At 50.2% G+C, this 18,112-nt stretch overlaps 1 protein-coding gene and 1 long non-coding RNA gene across 3 annotated transcripts in view; one reads left to right on the plus strand and one right to left on the minus strand.

The window, feature by feature from the left end:
- GNAO1 (G protein subunit alpha o1) overlaps positions 1–18,112 on the plus strand; it is a 144,760-nt gene that overhangs the window by 114,642 nt on the left and 12,006 nt on the right. Inside the window, exons 5-7 of one of the 2 annotated variants that reach the window (XM_037409340.1) lie at positions 5,178–5,306; positions 6,023–6,152; positions 14,024–14,177. In XM_037409340.1, coding sequence (XP_037265237.1) covers positions 5,178–5,306; positions 6,023–6,152; positions 14,024–14,177 — 413 coding nt within the window. The remainder of the gene's footprint in view (positions 1–5,177; positions 5,307–6,022; positions 6,153–14,023; positions 14,178–18,112) is intronic. The other variant, XM_037409339.1, reaches the window with a different exon arrangement.
- On the minus strand, positions 13,313–18,106 carry LOC119157931. The gene is made up of 2 exons (XR_005107701.1): positions 15,260–18,106; positions 13,313–14,061 (listed from the first exon to the last, which is right to left on the minus strand). It is a non-coding gene; the product is annotated as an uncharacterized LOC119157931 (long non-coding RNA).

The following is an 18,112-nucleotide window of genomic DNA, read 5'->3' on the forward strand; positions in this document are numbered from 1 at the left end:
AACCCAGCAGTGACTCAGCTGCATCTGCTGACAAACGGGGATCTGCTTTTTCAATCAAATAGAGCACGAGCCAACACAATGAGGCTGGGGTATCCCACGCACGGCCCTTCCTTCACGGAGCAGACGTGGACAGAGGCCAGGACCGGCAGGACGGAGAAACAGGTGGGAAGTGCCGCTGCCTCCAGGCTTGCTCACCTGCAGTTCCCACTGCCCTGCCCAAGGTGCGGCCACTGCTGCCCCACAGCTTGCTGAGCACCGATCCCATGGCCTTGGCATCAGCGCGGCGTGAGCACCCTGGGTGTGCACAGCGCAAGCTGGATGCTGCCCGCAAAAAACCTGACAAGATGTCACCTTTGAGGCAAGAAAAACCCAACAGACGTTTAACCACTTTATTAACCTCAACAGATGTGAATGTACATCTGTGTAAGCTTTACCACAGGTATCCAGCTTTGACCACAGCCTGCAACCTCAGCTACGCTTCTTCATCCAAGAAAGCATCCAGCAGGGCCTTTGGCATAGGCGGTGCAATCCTGGGAGAAGGTTCCCGTGGTAGCAGAGTGCCTGGGGAGAAGTCCCTGTCCACGCACTGCACGTAGGCTACTGCTGTCGGTCCGTTCCCATGGGATAACTCGGACAACAGTCCTTTCTCCGTGCAGCATCCCTGGCATCAACAGTACCGCTACCGCATGCTGTTGGAAACAGCAAACAAAGGTGCAAGAAACTATATTTACTCCCTATTTTCAATATTACTGTGTGAAGGCATTCAGTATCAGCTTGTCCTTACAGAGCGTCTGCCTTTTGTAGCCTCAGCTCAACGGGCTCCTCCCGTTGTATTTGGGAAATGCTTTCGCGCGCGTTCTGCTTTTAGCAGCGTAATATAGTTGGGCTTCACCTCCCTGAGCCTGATAAACCGAGTGACTCAGAAACAAGCGATCTGCTTCCAAACAAAGCATTTAAGATAAAAGATATAAGCAGTAATGGAGCTGCTCAGCTCAGCAGTATAAATGCTAGAGGGTTACTCATGTACTCAAAAACCTTCTAACCTTTCTTCATCTCTTTTTAACCCCTGCAAGCCCTGGGCAAGGCAGGCTGCAAATAAGAGCTGATGTGTCATTTCAGATATGCTTCCACTCTGGCGTGCAAACCCCGGGGCTGGGAAGTGGAAGGAGCTCTGATGCCAGCACCGTGCAATGAAGAAGACATGGAAGGGGGAGAGCCGAGCGCTCACTCCATGGCCTCCAAAGTGCTCTTATTCCTGCTGGTTAAACAGATGCCAGCTTCTGAGGGGATTATGTGTCATCGAGCCTGGTGGCTGCAACAACTAATTATTTTCAGCAAGGGTCTGGCCTCCAGATTTGCGGTTCAAAGGGCATACTGGTAGTGCTGTCATCTAGTGCCATGTGTAAAAATTTGTCCCCACTTGGGTTTCCCTGTTCCCAAAGAGGTGGCTCCCTCAACACATCTCGTCCTCCACCAGCTCAGGCTCACGCCCAGCAGACCAGCAGGTCCTTCCAAGCAGCATGGGCAAGGAGCAGCAACCCCGGTGAAGCCTCAGAGATCCCTCCAGCAGGAACTAAATACAAAAAGCAGCTAAAACCAGCTCAGCATCCAAACAGCAGCCTGCCTGAGCTTCCCATTCCCTCAGCTGGATGTCAGCGTGGCAGCCATGCCTCCGGCTGCGCATCGTGGGGTCGGTGACGGGGCCCAGCTCAGCTGCGGCCAGATCCAGGGGAGAAAAATATCTGCGGCAGCCCAGGATGGGAGAAATTCCAGGCGAGAGCAGCCAGAGGAGTAAACGCTTTTGGAACGCAGCCTCAAAACCGGCACAGAAAACATTGTATGCCTTCACATAAATTGATGGCTGACCCTTATCGAGACTACCAGAAACAGCTGGAAAGCAAAGCCAGGCAACTACAAGAATTTAAATCATTGAGAAACACATGGCGAATGATGGGGAAGACTAGAGATGAGGGGAGAGCTGAAGGGGGGAGTTAATAGAAAAGGCAAAGGGTGTGCTGGTAAGCAGCTATCAGAGCTGGGGTGCCCAGCAGCCGGGCTGGATGCGTTAGCGTGGGAGTGACTCCAAGGCACCAGGCTCGCAGAGCTCAGCTCTCAAACCAGCACAAGCCGAGTACTGCTCTGTCACAGCACCAGTTAAGCACTGGGAAGCAGTGCCCTCACCCAGACAGATGCTAGAGCACCCCCCCAGCCAAGGTTCCTGTGGAGATATCCCAACTGGGACTGGAAACTGGATGCTGTCAAGAAGGAGAGGGTAGATGGGACAGATCCTGCTCGGCTCTCCTCCCACTATCGCTGTCATCCTGCCCTCTCAAGAGGCTGGCAGGCTGCATCAGCTCCCCACCACCACCACCTCTGATCCCCCAGGACAACTCGAGTGGACCCAGCCACATGAGGCTGCATCACCTCCAGGGACAAGGATGTGAAGGGAGATGAGGCTTTCCAAGCCCTAGATCCAGGTTCTATGCAGGATCAAACCAAATCTGGAGCTAAATTGCTGTTGGGCAGCCAAGGGCAGCGCCACATGGAAGAGCCGTAGGCTGTGCACGCCGGTAGCAAGAGTGAGAACCCCCTGAAGTCCCAGCACACGGCCTGGGGTTTGAAGGGTGCTGCTGTTCATAAGCAAATCATCGCAGGTTGAAGGCAGTAATTACAGTAATGAACTCCTCCATCACTGTGATGCTGTGATGCCGAGTCCTTTGGCCACTTTGCAGTAGATGTCTTCATTTTCTGCACTCCCGGCATTAAAGGAGGATCTCAAAGGCAAGAATAATTAATAGGGAACATTAAACTGAAGGGAGTTGAATCATAGGAAAATAGAGAAAATGAAGATGGAGGAAGTGATAAAGGTCTTCAAGGTGCTGCCAAGAGCTGCAGGAGGAAAAGAAAACCTTTCCCTCTCTTACACCTCCACTTTTTGCCATCACCTTGAAGTATTTTGTCCCTGAGGACAGAGGAGAGCCTGGGTCTCTGACTAACAGTGCTGCAGAGCTGCCTTGGTCTGCGGGGACATGTGAAGAAATGCAGCTGTCTCTTAAATAACAGGAGTTGACACCAGTTGTGAATAGATGAGTGATCGTGGCTTCAGCCGTCACAGCGGAGGATCTGATTTCAGATGAAGCCCCATTCATCCACCCAGGGCCCATCATAAGGCTATTAAGGGAGCATCTGTCACAAAACCACAATGGCTTTAAATGCTTGGAAAAGGGCACAACAAAAATAAGCCTGCTTAGCTTACATACTTTCCTCCGGGTGACGTGATTCTTGCAATTCTTTAGCAAAAATGAATGATAAATACGACAGGTAGCCGAAACACACAATGCGAGGAGGGTGAGATTTGGGTTTCACCTTAGCGCGGGGTCTGGCTGGCTGTTTGTTTTGCCAGGCTGGCGGGGTGGGCGTGAGAGCGGGTGGCAGTGAGTTTTCTGGGGTAGCAACAGTCCCTCCAGGACACTGATGGAAAGCCCTTGCCTGGCTCCTGGCGCAGCCGGGGAAGGCTCTCCAGCAGCAGGAGAAGGCATCGTGTTCAGGCCGAGTGGGATGTGCTTTGGGAGGGCACAGGGGGAAGCATGCTCCCGACCAAGGCAGTGTGGTTGGGTTGCTTGTCAGGACTAAATCCACACTGTATGTTAAAAAAAAAAAGAAAAAAATTGCATTTAGCTGAACTGGAAAAGAAAGCCAAGCTTAGCCATCATGGCTATCTCATGTGAATGGTTCCAGCTCATACCTTCTTGCACTCATACTCGCCAGAGACAAGAATGTCTTTTCCTTCCCTACAACGGCACAGCTCCTCTTACTGCTCTCTGTTCTCTGCAAGCCACACTGGGCACAGCTTCCATCCTCTGGCTGACACCTGCAGGGATACCCTGTCAGCCAGCCCCTGGCATGTCACCCGCTGCCTCCCTGGGTGACATCCAGGCTGCCCCAAGCACAGAGACTGAAGGACAAGGCCACTGCTCATGCGCAGACCAGCTTTATTATATTCATGGTATATTGAAAGCATCTCATGTGCATTAGATTGATGCTCCTGGGGCGAGGGGTGGGTGTTCAGGCCCTGTAATGCTCATCAGACCCCCTCTAAGAGGAGCTGGAGTGTCTGCGTGTGGCTCGATGGCGGTGAGAAAGACTGCAGTGTGTGAGGCAGCTCTGTGTTTGTAATTCCTATTGAATTGTCATCCAGATTCCTCTTTTTGTTATGAATTATATTGAGTTGGGCTGAGCTGTTTTGAAAAATCTTATTGAATGTGGATGAAAAAAGGGGTTGTGGTCATATGTGTGCAGCTGTTGAGTTCCTCTGCAAAACCATGTCGTTCCGAGGGACAGGACTTCCTACCCAAAGTTTCAGCCTATGGAGGCATTGCCTGTGTGCATAGATTTTCAGCCTAGAGCAGAACAAAGGTAAACGTTTTTAAAGTATCCAAGTGTTTTAGAAAGCTAAAGCACCCCTCTGCCCCCTCCCCAAATAAACCCCGACGTATACCCCTGGATTATCACCAGCTGAGTGAGCCCCTGGATTTTGCCCAAGCACTGCACCTCCTGCAGTCGCAGCCCCACGCTGGGTTTCACACCGAAGCAGTGACACACTCAGGCAGATTCATCTCCCTTCGCTTGAGCTGGCTGAAAGCAAGGCATCTCCGGGAGCAAGCCGCCCTGTCCCCCTCCTTCCCTCCCTCCCCAGCACGGAGTGAGGCATCTCCCAAAGGTGACTCAACCCGTTTGTTCTGGGAGCCAGACCTATATGCTCCAACCCCTTAGCTGAATAAACCCTTGCAGAAAACGCCTGTGTGTGTGTGTACAGAATCCAACACAATCGACCAGCTGGGACCTTCATCCCTCAGGGAATAAAAATAGCAAGCAATATTAAAGCGGTGTATTTTCACAGATTGCAGTCAGGGCTCACAACACACGCACACTTAATTTCCTGCTTTCGGTTCACTATCAGATTTTATGCTTAGGTTAGTGAGGTTTGTTAACATTTCTTTTTCCCTAGAATAGGGATTATTTTTTTTTGTCTGTTTGTTTAACTACAATACATTCAGCCGTGAAAAATAAGATCGAAAAAGATTAATAGAAAGCTGAAGGATTCATCTGAGATTGACAAAGATTAATGTGTGCCTTATTCTTATCCGTTTTCTTTTTCTTTTCCCTTTTTCTTTTAGTTACCTAGACAGCTTAGATCGAATCGGAGCTGCAGACTACCAGCCCACGGAGCAGGATATCCTCCGAACCAGGGTCAAAACAACTGGCATCGTAGAAACCCACTTCACATTCAAAAACCTCCATTTCAGGTTAGTCTAAAACTGCACGGTAAATTTTCAGAGCCTCTCTTTGTCTTGAGATTTTCTTCCTTATGAGTTTCCCCATAGTTCCCAAAGGAGGAATTGTTAAATTGCTGATTAATGCACGGATACCTCCCGCTGCAGAAGACACGGCGTTTTGGAGGGTCGACAATACGAAATGTTTGCTAATCCCATCCTGAAAATCCCTGCCCGTTAGAGAGGAGCTGACGGCAGCTTCCTCTAACCCAAACGGCCCCTCTCTGTTGGGAGGTATGATGTGAGATTGACCCCCTTGTCTGATCAAGCCTCATAAATGTGAAAATATTTGGCCAAATCTTTTCTCTGAAGTGGGTCGCTCACTGTGGTTAACGCTATGTACTGACCCTCGTGATACCAGCCAGCAGCGAGAAGAGGACATGAAGGCAGAGCACCACACACAGGGTTTAGAGCACACAAACTAAAGAGCTGGTGGTCTGCTCCCCCGCAGACCCTTTGGGACCCAGCACGCTGCTGAGGCTCTCCCACCCACCCCCACAGCCCTGACTGCTCCTCCTGGTCCTCCTCCGGTCCAGGCTCTGGAGGAGAAGACCAAGCCCACGGTGAAAGACCTGTGGCTTTTTGTTTGGAGCCTTCCAAGGACCATACGGTCAGAAAACACCAAAAATGCTAACGCTCCCTTACAGCTAAGAGCAAGGGGGTGCTGACGGTCCTCTCCTGTGCCATAGGCTCTTCGATGTCGGGGGCCAGCGGTCAGAACGCAAGAAGTGGATTCACTGCTTTGAGGATGTCACAGCGATCATTTTCTGCGTCGCGCTGAGTGGCTATGACCAGGTGCTCCATGAAGACGAAACCACGGTGAGTCTAACTGGGTCTTGGAGGCCCCGACACTTCTTTATGGGATACTGCGTAGCCAGTGGCTCCTCAGAGATCACCGAATGCTCACTGGCGTGCTACAGTAACGTGCTTCTGTCAGTCACTCTGAAATCCTGGGGAGATTTGTCCTCCTCCACACTCTTTGAAATCAAGTCTGCATGCCCAGGTAACTAATACTCCCTTGCAGCGGTGGACTCACAGTGTTTTATTTCTCTTTTCTAACTGACCTGTGTGTTTTCGAAACGTGTTAACGGGACCCTATGTCCAGAAAGAGGAGATATAGCTGGGTGGGCCTTAAAAACCAATGTTAAGGAAGCAGTCACGCCACGGTGCAGAGGTGCAGGACAGCTGTGCATGCCCGAGGCAGGCTCGGGCGAGGAGTATAACCTATTTCTTCAGGCTACAGAAATTCATTTTCCTGAGTGAGACTGGAACTGTTTGGTTCCTCAGGTAATTTGCTCTAGGAGAGCTTTTATGACTTCCCGCTGTGACATTAGGCTCAAAATACCATCTGGAAATAAAGCTAGCAAGAACCTGTGCGCTCCCTGGTATTAGAGTGCAATTAATACAAGTGAATTAAATACACAGAAAGGATGCAAGAAGACTCATCAGTGTATTCTGGCCATTTATCTAGCGTGATGGGAATGCGTGTTTTTGGGACTAGCGATGACTGCAGCAAGCTCCCGATTGCATTTATCTCAGGAGAAGGAATCAGAGGCCATGGTCAGACGTGGGGAGGGTTTCGGCTGTGCCCAGGCTGCAGCAGCACGGAGGGCTCGCTCCTGCCAGCTTTGCCTCTCAGAGGCTTTTTATTCTCCTGCTGCTGAAGAGGTCAGGCTTACAGAAAGCTGATGATGAGGGAGGAATTGAGGGAAAAACTGCTGTTAGGTATCCGTTGTCTCGTCCCAAAAAGACTGGGGAGGGGCTGTGGTTTCGAGCCTGTTTGAGGCAGGTTTGTGAGCTCTAGCAAACTGTTTGAGGAAGCCACCGGGTTGTTTGGGTTGTGCTCATGCCAGAATTCAGGGTGGTATTAACGTCACGGCTATGTCCGTCCAGGCTGACCGGAACACCCTACACCCTCTCTTGTCCACTTATCTATAACCCTCAGCTGTCACCTCCCTCTGACCCTGGCCCTGATAGGCTCAAGGATGCTCAGTCCTGTCGGATTTACTGGGAAGGAACCAAAATCTCCGGATGTGATTTGAAAAATCCAGCCGTTAGCTCAGTGCCATAGAGCTGGGCAGCCGGGCAGGGGCAACACACCCAGGAGGTGAGGAGGAGCACACTGGGGGGGGCAGACCCGGGGGGCAGGGAGCGGGGCTGTGATCTGAGTGGAGAGCAGGGTGCTCTGTAGATACAGCTGGGCTGTGACACCCAAACTGTGAAGCCGAAGGCAGCCTTGAATGCAGGTCACCTTTGGGTGCCAACCTACGTGAGCCACAGCCTGCGCTTCAAAGCCAGGGAGCACAAAATGGAAGGGCCTGAACGCCGATGCCATTCTTTAAATGTCAGTCTTAGCTCAGCTCCTCTGAGATGGAGGTGACAGCATCTCTCCTGGGGATGCTGAGCTCTGCCAGTGCCTGCCCGTCACCCAGCACCACCCCAGTGACGAGCAGGGCGCCAGCTCAGCCTCCCCCCAGAAGTGCCCCACTGCAGAAACCGGCATTTACACAGCCCCAGCGTCCCTCTCGCATCAGGAAGGCAGCCCTGGCACGGAGCTGACATGCGCTTGCTATTTCAGTCCCTTTTCACAAAGCGTTCCTGGGGACGCTGAGCAACAGGAGGGCAGAGGCAGCTGCTGTTCATTTACACGTTCGGCGTAAATGGGGAAAAGGTTCGGCATCGCCACCGCCGCGCCTGCAGGACGCCCCTGCCTAACCCAAATAAACAACCCTGAGCGAGGCCAAGGCAAACAGGGAAAAATGACGGTGTCGGATCTTGTCTGCACCCACAGACTCTGACCCTCTCCTAGCTGAACCCCCAAGCGTTTGATCTCCTCCCTGTGGTTCCTCTCCAAAAACCCAGCAGTAAAAGCAGCATCTCTTCAGTCAGCTGATTTGCCGTCTGCCCGCATCCGTCACATCTGCTGGCTTTAATGACGTAAATCAGCTTTTATTGCTTCTCACTTAGAAAATACAAAGAGGAGGCAGCTGAGAGAGCGAGGTGGATGCTGCTCCTCCATCTTCATTTTCTATCGAGATGCTTACTATGGTCCAGGCGCTGCCAGCTGTATTAAAACCGCTGAAGGTTTTGGGGCTGTACAGATGTCTCTGTGAGTATGAAAAGACTTGTAGAGCTTTCATTGCTGGCACGGAGACATGAGAGGGAAAGAGCCCTGCTGCATCTCACGTGCCCAAAAAACTGCATGCAAAGCTGGGGGCACAGGGCGAACAGCTTTTCCTCGTGTGCTCAGCACCCTGTGGACCGCAATCACAGGATTTCACAGGGCAGGGGGGTTGCGCTTCTCTAAGTCAAACCACACTCCAGGCAGATGCTGCAGTTCAGATAAAGCCAGCCTAACACAGAGCAGGGGCTGGTGTTGTTAAGCTCGGTTAGTGGGAGGGCGTCAGTTGTAGGGTCAGCTCGTCTCAAGTGGAAAAAGCTCACAAACAACAGGTTTACTGTGAACCCTTTCAAAGGAGACTGAGCAAAGAGCTTGTTAAATAAGGCTGGGTGAAATGCCCCCTGACCTGTCCCTGTCCTTAAAATTAAAGCACAGCTCTACACTTTTAAAGTTCTTTTGTGGTTTATTGTGCTCTTTATTTTAAAAGATCGAGCACCCATCCTCCTGCAGCAGCTAAAAAAGGGCTATGGTGTGCAAAGCCATCACTCCCTAAGACCAGGTATATTTTATAAGGGATGTATTTTCTCTCCAATGCCCTGCCACAAAAAGCAGCACAGCAGGAATTGAGGAAAGCAAGTGCTTCTTTATGTCCAGATCAGAAAGACATAAATAAAATAAAAAAAACTTTCTGCATCTGTGATTTCTGCCCCAAACACCTTCTTACACCCCTGCTGGCAGATTTAAGCTGCTTCCCTGCGTGCCCAGCTCCCGGGGGAGAGCGGCGAGCCTGCAGGGCGATTCAAGCAGTGCCTTCATCAGTGCCATTGCTGCAGCCACAGCGCCCAGCTGGAGCTTATGAGGCAAAATTACACCCTCTGCCCAGCCCACCCGATGCACAAGGTGCTGTCTTCAAGGTATCACACCTGCCTCTGCCTTTGCCGAGCCCCTCACAAGGCACCGCACAGCACTCTGCTGTCTTCATACACAGATGGGAACAGCCTGCTTTAACTGACTGAACAACTCCATGGATTATGTCTTTGCATAACAAGGCTATTTTGTCTCATTTGTGATTTATCTTTGTGTTTCATAAGCTGAGGTTACAGGAGGAAAAGCCTCAGATCTGTAATCTGGGAGAAGAGAGGGACAGCAGTCATATTAATCCATAAAACTGGAGGTGATTAACAAAGGTAGATTTGCGTTGTTCCATCTAAATGGAATTCCTAAGGGAATTTTTAAAAAGACAGCAATGGCATGGGACCTGTCACAGGAACTGAGACTATCCTCATTGGTTTTTTCCTGACAAATTCAAAGGAGTCATAGCAAGAGGGAGATGTTCACGCTGCACATTGCTGCCTCTGAAGCTAAGGTATTTAGGTCATTCATATCTAGCCAAGACCTGCAAGTATTGTTCATGCCCCCATTGCTGAGCATGGGATGGGCTGAAGGCACTGTGCTGGTGACCCTTGGTGTGCATTAGCATTGGCCTGTTGGTCTGTGTTTCACTGCCTGACCTGGTTAGTGTGCTCTCTCTGCTGTCATTGGGCAAGGAAAATTGAATTGCAGCACTCAGAAAGTGCCTTAGGAGTGACAAAGCTGGTGAAAGGGGCTTGGGCATCTTAGGAAAGATAAGCAGGAGGGGGAATATGGAGTTCCTGTGCTTAGGACAACCACCAGTGTCTTTATAGCTTGCATGACAGTCAGCACAATCACCATGGAAAACAAAAAAGATGGAATGAACTGTGTGGTGCAGCAATAACCAGGTCTCCTCCCATACCCTGGGGTAAGAGAGATGGGTTTATGAGTGTGTTTCTGCCTGGGCAGAGTCTTGACCGCAGCATCCTTTCTCCCTCCCGGTCAGTAGAAAGCTGTTTGCCCTTCACATCAGCGATGGGAACAGGCTGTGCGATGGCATCTGAGCTTGGCGATAAGTAATTCTCACTCTTGTCTTACTCAGGAAAATTTAACTGGACTTTTAATTTGTACGGACAAGTGGTTATTCCTCTGTAGCCTGGCGGGTGGGGCTGCTTTCCTGGTTGGGGCATGAGGTATTTGCGGGCATAAGGATTTAAAATACTGATTTTGAAATAGGAAGTGACGTTAAGAAGCCAATGTTTCAAAAGCCTTTCCCTTAACAATAGACTCAACATAGGAAAAAGCAGCACAATGGGTCCAAAAGCAGGTGAAAGTAATTTCTATCACTCCAGATAAAAGTATGAGAGCTGTAATGTTTAGTGCCTCCTAGCAGAGCAGGCACGTCTGCCCCATCACAGCAGCACGGGTGCTCCTGGGAGGAGCCCTTGGGGAAGCTTTAAGGGACTAAAAGGGTCTTTCACTGTGGATTTACTGGTAGGAAGGGGATTATCTGGGGGCTTTAACTTCTCACTCCTTTAGCAGCAGCCTGTGCTTTTACGTGCGGTACCCAGAGACTGCCTCGCGTCTCAGCTCTGCCTGAGCTGTTGGAGGTCTCCTACAAACATCTGTTGAATGAAGGACAGTTGGGAAGGGGAAGGAAAGGGAGGCAGTGAAGCGTTCCCAATGTTAGCCAGCACCAGGACAGCTTGTGTCCATGGGTGGGCTCCCGGGACCCCTCCTGAGATGCAACAGCATTTCCCGTGTGGCACCCAGGCACGGCAACAGGAGCATCCATACCTGCTCACCGGGATGTTGCTCTGCACCTTTGCCAGGCACAAAAAGTGGTTCCTTGCTTTTGAATAATGTCAGCTTCTCTTCGGCGGTGGGGAAGGAAAAGGTGGATTTTAAGACCAGAACCTTTCCCAGGTAAATAAGGACGAGCAGGCAGAGCACTGGTTGTGTTTGCTCCGCTAACTGGCAGAGCCAGGGGGAAAATCAGCCTGCGGAGGTCAGAAAGCCAGGTCAGGCAGCCTTAGGGAGCTTTGAAACATTTTTTCTGGAATCTGAAAGGAATAGAGGATTTTTATTGTGACTCTTATTTTCTACAGGGATGCATTGGTTTGTGCTGTGTGTATGTTCTGTTTACGACTGAACGTCAGGAGTCACTATTTCTTGGGAAAACACTCATTTCATAACAGGTATTAACACACATTAACCAAACCATAGAGGAGCAGCAGAAGGATTTCTGTAGGATCCTTACGTAGTCTTGCTCCTGTAGGAAGGCCAGCCTCACCTAACTGCGAAGCCCAGCTCAGGGGAAGTCCTCAGCTGCTATTTCTTAACCAAAACTGGTCCCAGCCGTGGTGCTCCCGGTGCCAGCAGGTGCAGCCGCAGAGCGCTGCTCGCCGCCGGGCTGCACAGCGGGGCACGGGGCCGCAGGGCGCAGCGGGGTAAGTACGGGGACCTCCAGGCTGAGGGCTGCTACAGCTGAGCTCTTGGTTTAACCCACGAGCAGCGGTGGTGTGGTTCTCGATGCTTTTATTTTAAACCAGCAAGGATGATAAAAATGTCATTAAAAATGTTCTGTGAGGGATCCTCCTTCAAAAACGGTTAATTATATTTGCTTTCTGTTCCCCTGACCACCCTCCACTTTCTTCTCTCCTCCCAAAGGCTTTGAGTAGCCCAGGATCTCCTGTACAAAACCTTTGTGGGTTTCTACATGGTTACAATTTTGACACCACGAGTAGCAAAGAGGAGCATTGCTCCGGGGCTCCCACACCAGCCAGTACAAAATGGGGTAGCAAAAAGCAGCACACAGACATGGGATGATCCAGATAAGCAACGTCTTGCAACCGAGAGTTAATAAGTAACTGCGTTTGTACGTTTGTACGTGATGGCATCTTCCCCATGCATCGGTACAGTGCACGGTGGGGAGATGCTCGGTCGTTTCAAGTCTGGTAGCAAAGTGCGTGGTGTACGGTACAGAAAATCGCGTGCGTCCTGTTCCACTCTGGGTTGGATCGAACGTTTCCTTCATCCACGGAGCCACTTTTATCTAAATAAAACATTCAGCAGCAGCCAAAGTGTATCAATGAAAAGGAGAGCGTTAATCGATAAAGTGCTGGGCTCAATTATGCTGCTAGCATGGGCATGAATGGAGCAGGAGAGGGGTGAAAGCCCACGGCTGTCTCACATACCACTCGAATTTCCCAGTCTGGGGAGGGGGAACACGTTGTGCTCACCCGAAAAAAACCTCCAGCGGTGAGACCGCGCAGCCCTGTTCTCTCTAGCATCTCTCTGGTGGTTGCTGTAACCGCTCTCGTATGTGCACTAGCGGGTTTGGGGAGTGCTGTCCCAAGGAGATCCCACTGGGAAAAGCCGAGGAGCCGGTCTGGTCTGTACCATGCTTTGCCTTTGATAACCCCCTGACTCTTGGGTGTGCTTCGTCCTCACCGTGCCTGCTCTCTCCACTGCCCGGCTCCCGGCTCAGAGATGGCCACGCGACCGGCGTCGGCCTCGCGCGCCAAACGTCGTCAGCCTCGGCACCTTCACAGCTTTTCCTCGGCCGTCTGACCTTATCTAGCCAAACAAAGGCCAAAAAATGAGCATTTGAGAGACCAACCAAATTTGGCAGGTATGAAGCTTCTCTTGAACCGAGAAAAAAAAAAATCCAAAAGAAAAAGCCAGTTGAGAGTTGAAAGCAGCAGGGAACATGACACTTGGTTGACTTTGCCGTGAGCTCTTTCCACCACCATAAAACCATGTGGCGGACTCTGCAACTCTAACTGGTCTGTTATTTCATTCCTCTTATCTCTCTCCTTTTCTGTGTCGGTTTTTTGCATGACCTATAACCAAAAAGCTGACTTCTTGCTGTGTGTGCATTTGAACGTATGGCTCTTCTGCTGGCAAGTAACTAATCTTCTTCTAGAGGCATGAGCTAACATCAGTGGTAGCTGCCTGACTTCTAGTCTGGTTGTTCTTAGATGCCCTTTGTTAACGTTTTTCCTTTTTATACTATTTCCTCTTCCTTTTTCACTTTTTTTCCGCTCTGTCAGACATCTTCTGTTGAGCCATCTTCCAAGAGAACTCAAAATAAATTTAAAAAAAAAATAAAAAAAAAATGAAAACCTACCAACAGACAACACTAAACAGAATAACAAAACCAGGCAAAGGTCACGGCAAGGTCATTTCCAAAATTATGTCACCTTGAGGTCTGCTTCCAACTCTAGATTAATTCAAGGATCTACCAGTCCTTGGTTAATGTATCCAACCAGTTGTGTTCCACACGCACTTGAGAAGTGAAAAAAAAAAAAAAAAGAAAATTTTTTAAAAATTAATTAAAACATTTTAGAAAATCTGCATGAGCTACACCGACACATAAATCTGATCAAAGGGCAAAAATAACTCCCCATCCATGCATGATGCATGATGATTTCTATGAGCTGGGATCCTGTAAATTATATGCTATGCAAAATCAAATCAGCTCTGTGTAGTTAAATGCCCTTAAGTTACTAACTGTATGTCCAATGTGATAGGGATTGCATCTGTGTATGTATATGTTCAGCTGTGTGTATACATACATTTATTATGTATATCGTAGCTTTTCTTTTCTCGTTTTTGTTTTCCTCCTTAATTTAGTTGTTTTAGATTTCCCTACATGTTGAACGTCCCGGGGTCGCGGCCTTTGGCCTGATGTGATCTCTCCTTTCTATTGCAGAACCGCATGCACGAATCACTGAAGCTTTTTGACAGCATCTGCAACAACAAGTGGTTCACAGATACGTCTATCATCCTCTTTCTAAACAAGAAGGACATATTCGAGGAGAAAATTAAGAAATCTCCGCTGACTATCTGCTTTCCTGAGTACACAGGTAATGAGAAAGCTGGCCGTGCAGGCGCGTGCAGCAAAGGCATCACGGGGCGCCTCCAGCCAGGCTGGTGCCACCCTGTATCACGGGCAACAAGGCTGAAGATGAGTAGCTAGAGCTCCAGCAAGTTTTATTTCCATAAATGCCATAGGATCACCCCCACCATGTTTGGCGGTCCACCTAAAGCATGAGGGTGCCTCAGACCCCGGGTCTTTGCTGGCAAAAGGCCACCACCGCTAGGCAGGGTGCTGGATCCTGCCCCACGGGTGCTCTCGATGCTGAGCCAAGAGCTGCTGGTGTGGGGCTGTGGCATGGCCCTGAGCCCCTGCCCTGGCTCCCTGCCCGGGAGCACGAACCCTCTTCCAGGTCTCTCAGGTGCAGTGAGCTGAACCATTGCAAGCGGGTAACTGGTCTCTGGCAGACCAGCACATGGGGTCTGTTGCACTGTCTGCTGGGGCCCAGCTTTGCCATTTCATAGCCCATCACTTTCCCAGCTGTAGATCCTGGCTGACCCCCACAAGCGTCTCTCCACGGTGCCTGGCCAAGCCCCCCCTGCCAGGTGCCTGGGGGCTGCCGGATCGGCCCTCCAGCATGCAGGCAGCAGGTCTCACGCCTTGGCTGCTTCAGCTCAAGCTGTAAATTTTTATCACGTTAGTTTAGAAGGTCCCCAGTTTCGCTCTCAGGCTCGCAGACGTCAAGTGTCTGGACATGGAAACACCTCCCGTTAAAGGCAGATAGGAAACAAGGGACGGGATTTTCTCGTGCACCAGCCGCCCACAGCTCCTAACCCACAGTGCAGAGAGAGGAGAGTTGCAGCAAGCCGTGCCCCGAGCGTGGCTGGGGAGAAGGAGGAGATACCCAGGGATCAGAGCGGGGCTCTGCAACGGGGCAGCATGCAAGAAGCCCTCGGTTCTGCTGGCTGCCTGGTGTCCGACCTGCTCCTGATGACAATACATCACCCATGCAAAGGCTGCAGCTGCACCCTGCCGCTTCCCGCTGCATCTCGCCAGCTTCCACAAACCCTCATTACCATTCCGAGACAGCATAAAAATAAACTTTTATCGTCATGAATTATTTAAGCTCACCGGAGACATCCAGATGAATCAAGCCGACAGACAGAGAAGCAGATCTCTTTGTCAGGAAACCGGGAGTTGTGTTCTTTGTTGTGAACCGGGAGTACCAAGGGTGTCACATTTCTGGGCAGGCCAACAAATTATTAACCAGAGCTTCCTATCTCTGAGCACTTGATTTTTCCCTGTGAATAGGCAAAAGCGATCCATCATCACTGCTTTGGGCTGAATGGTCTATGGCCATGGAGCTGAACAACTCCGTCTGAATTCAGAAGAACATCTGCAGGCTTCCTCTCCGGGGAAGGTTTGGATGTTTGTCACTTCCAACACATTTCAGCCATCTACTCATCTGCTTGGTCTAGACAGAACCAATGTATTCCTGACACGTTTGTCTAAAAAAGATCTAATAATGGAAATTTCACAGTCTTTACGGTTGAAAGCTCACAATAATGCCAACCCCAAATTTTTTTGGTTGCAAATTAGATTGCTGCTTGCCTTGCTGTCTTTGGATGGTTTGTAAAGCAGCTCTTCACCATCCTCTTTATAGCAGCATTTCTATATACCAGAAGGCCTTTATCATGGCCTCTTCCTTTTCCCCTTTCCTCCAGGAAGCAAACCTGCACCTTTCACTCCTTTCCGATCGCATTTTGTGGACCTGGTTTTGCGGATCTTCCCAGAAGTCTCCCAGTAACCCCACTCTGAAATAATACTCTTACACGTCCCTTGATGGCAGAGGGACTAGAACAAGAAGGAACATCAGTTTAGATAAACTTTTCCTCCCGAAGCTATCCCAGCCCGAGAGACGTTCATGGGAGAAGGAGACTGTCCACACACCTAGCTAAGCTCCCAGCTGACTACACAGAGGAAATCAAATATAAGCTCGTTTCTGAAGCACTTCACCCCAGGTGAACCAAACCAGTCCTCCCCAAATCTCAGAGCACCCCAAAGATTCTCTGAATTCCTTCCAGGTGCTCTCCTGGAAGCTGGGAGTTCTCGCAGTGCCAGGGACACCCCCCGACCTCTGGTCTCTCTCATGCCCTCAGAGAGGGCTGGAAGCCTGAAGGCTGAAAGTCCTTCTGCTGATCCAACAGGGATCTGAATTGGAGCTGGAGAACATCTCGCCCCCGGGCTCCAGCGGTGCCGGGAGGAGCTGGAAGTTACCTCATGCCAACATTAAGCCCGAACTTTAGGCACAAGCTTAAACTTGCTCGCCCTGGCTTTGCTGACCGCAGCTCAGAGGACAAAGCCCTCGTGGCCTTGTGAAGAAGCAGCATTATTAGAAACTTGCCCTGGAGTTAAAAAGAATTATTTGATGAAAGCCTATAAATCAAACAAGCGGAGTTCCAACATCACAAGTAGGTTCCACAAAACGCTTTTAATAAAATGAAGTTTCTGGTGTCCATTAGTCCTGCTGACAGAATTATTAGAAGACTGCATCCGCAAATTTGCTTGCTGTATGCTGGAGCACTCTTTCCATCCCCTTAATTCACTCATGCTTTTAACTAATCCACAGCACCGAGCCAAGCGGCAGCAGAATCCAGGGTGTGTTTTAAACCAAGCTGGCATGAGCAATTCCCTGCTCTCCCAGAAGGAACCCAGCATCTAAACCCTCATGTCTTTGAACAACCAGCTCCCCTTTCATTAAATACCCTCCTGGTTACGCACAGCATGTGCAACTCTTCCCAAATTCCTCACACAGGTCTTCAGGCCAGACCCTGCTCCCAGAAAACATTTTGCTTCTCTTACTCCAAGCATGTTCTCAGGTCTCGTGGCCTTCCTGAGCTTGTGCCTCCAGCTAGCCGTGCACCTACATGGAGGTGCAAGTCATTGCCCAGCCCAGCTGCCTTTAACCACAGCAAATCCCAAGCCCACGTAAGCTTCTGCCTGGCAGATAACGCTTCCCACCAGCAAAGCCTCATGGAGGGAGAGGGACCCAAGAGCATCAGCAGCGGCACAGCTGCGGAACCTGCCGGGGCACGGGGGCACGGGCGCTCCCGGCCAGCCAGGGGAATGGAGTTAACCGGAGCTAAGCAGGGGCCGGAGCGGAGACGTGTGTGTGGGCAACGACAAGGCTGGCCAGATGAGGCAGGATCTGCTCTTTTGCATGACTGCTCTTACGCTTTTTTAACACAAAACCTGATGGCTAATAAGGTTTGGCACAGACATCTCTATACATCAAAAGAAGAAACTCCTCATGGTATGATTTTAGACACAGCTCTAGCGCAGGGTACTGTGATCCTAATTCCTTTTAAAAAGAGGGACGCTCTGTGTTAGCTTTTTTGTGGGGTTTTGTGGGGTTTTTTGAGAAAACCCCACTTTGCCCTGTGACAGAGGCTGGATCTTTCCATGCCCCTTTCTGTTAGCGGTTCAGGGAAAGGAAGGCACAGTTACCACTACTGCCCTCGATTCACGGACATTTTAGTTGTTCTCCATCAAAAGCTGAAACTTTAATAGAAAGAATCAAAAAAAGGGGAAAAGCTAAGCCTTTTCACCAGGTCAAGCACTTTACCGCATTCCTGGCAGGTTTCTTCTCTTTTTTGTCACCAGGATGTGGAATTTCTTCTGCTTTTCCCATCATAGCCTGTTCAACACTCAGCTCCCTCTTCCATTTCATCTCTATAGACTATAAACAGCAACGCAGAATAAAAATACAGCTAAGCTGACAGTCTGAGAGCATCTCCTCCCTTGCAGCAGCCCTGGCTGGTAACGGTGCCCGCCCCCGAGGTGGAGACCGGGCAGCTGGGATGCAGCAGCCCCCTACAAGCTCCCCATGTCCCTACAGCGGGGCACTTGCAGGCACCCTACAGATTTAGGGTTACGGGATTGCTTTAACCTGCTCTTTTTCCTTTCGTCTCTGCTTTCTTCTAG

Source organism: Falco rusticolus, chromosome 15, assembly GCF_015220075.1.
Source record: "Falco rusticolus isolate bFalRus1 chromosome 15, bFalRus1.pri, whole genome shotgun sequence".
In the NCBI taxonomy this organism is placed as follows: domain Eukaryota; kingdom Metazoa; phylum Chordata; class Aves; order Falconiformes; family Falconidae; genus Falco; species Falco rusticolus.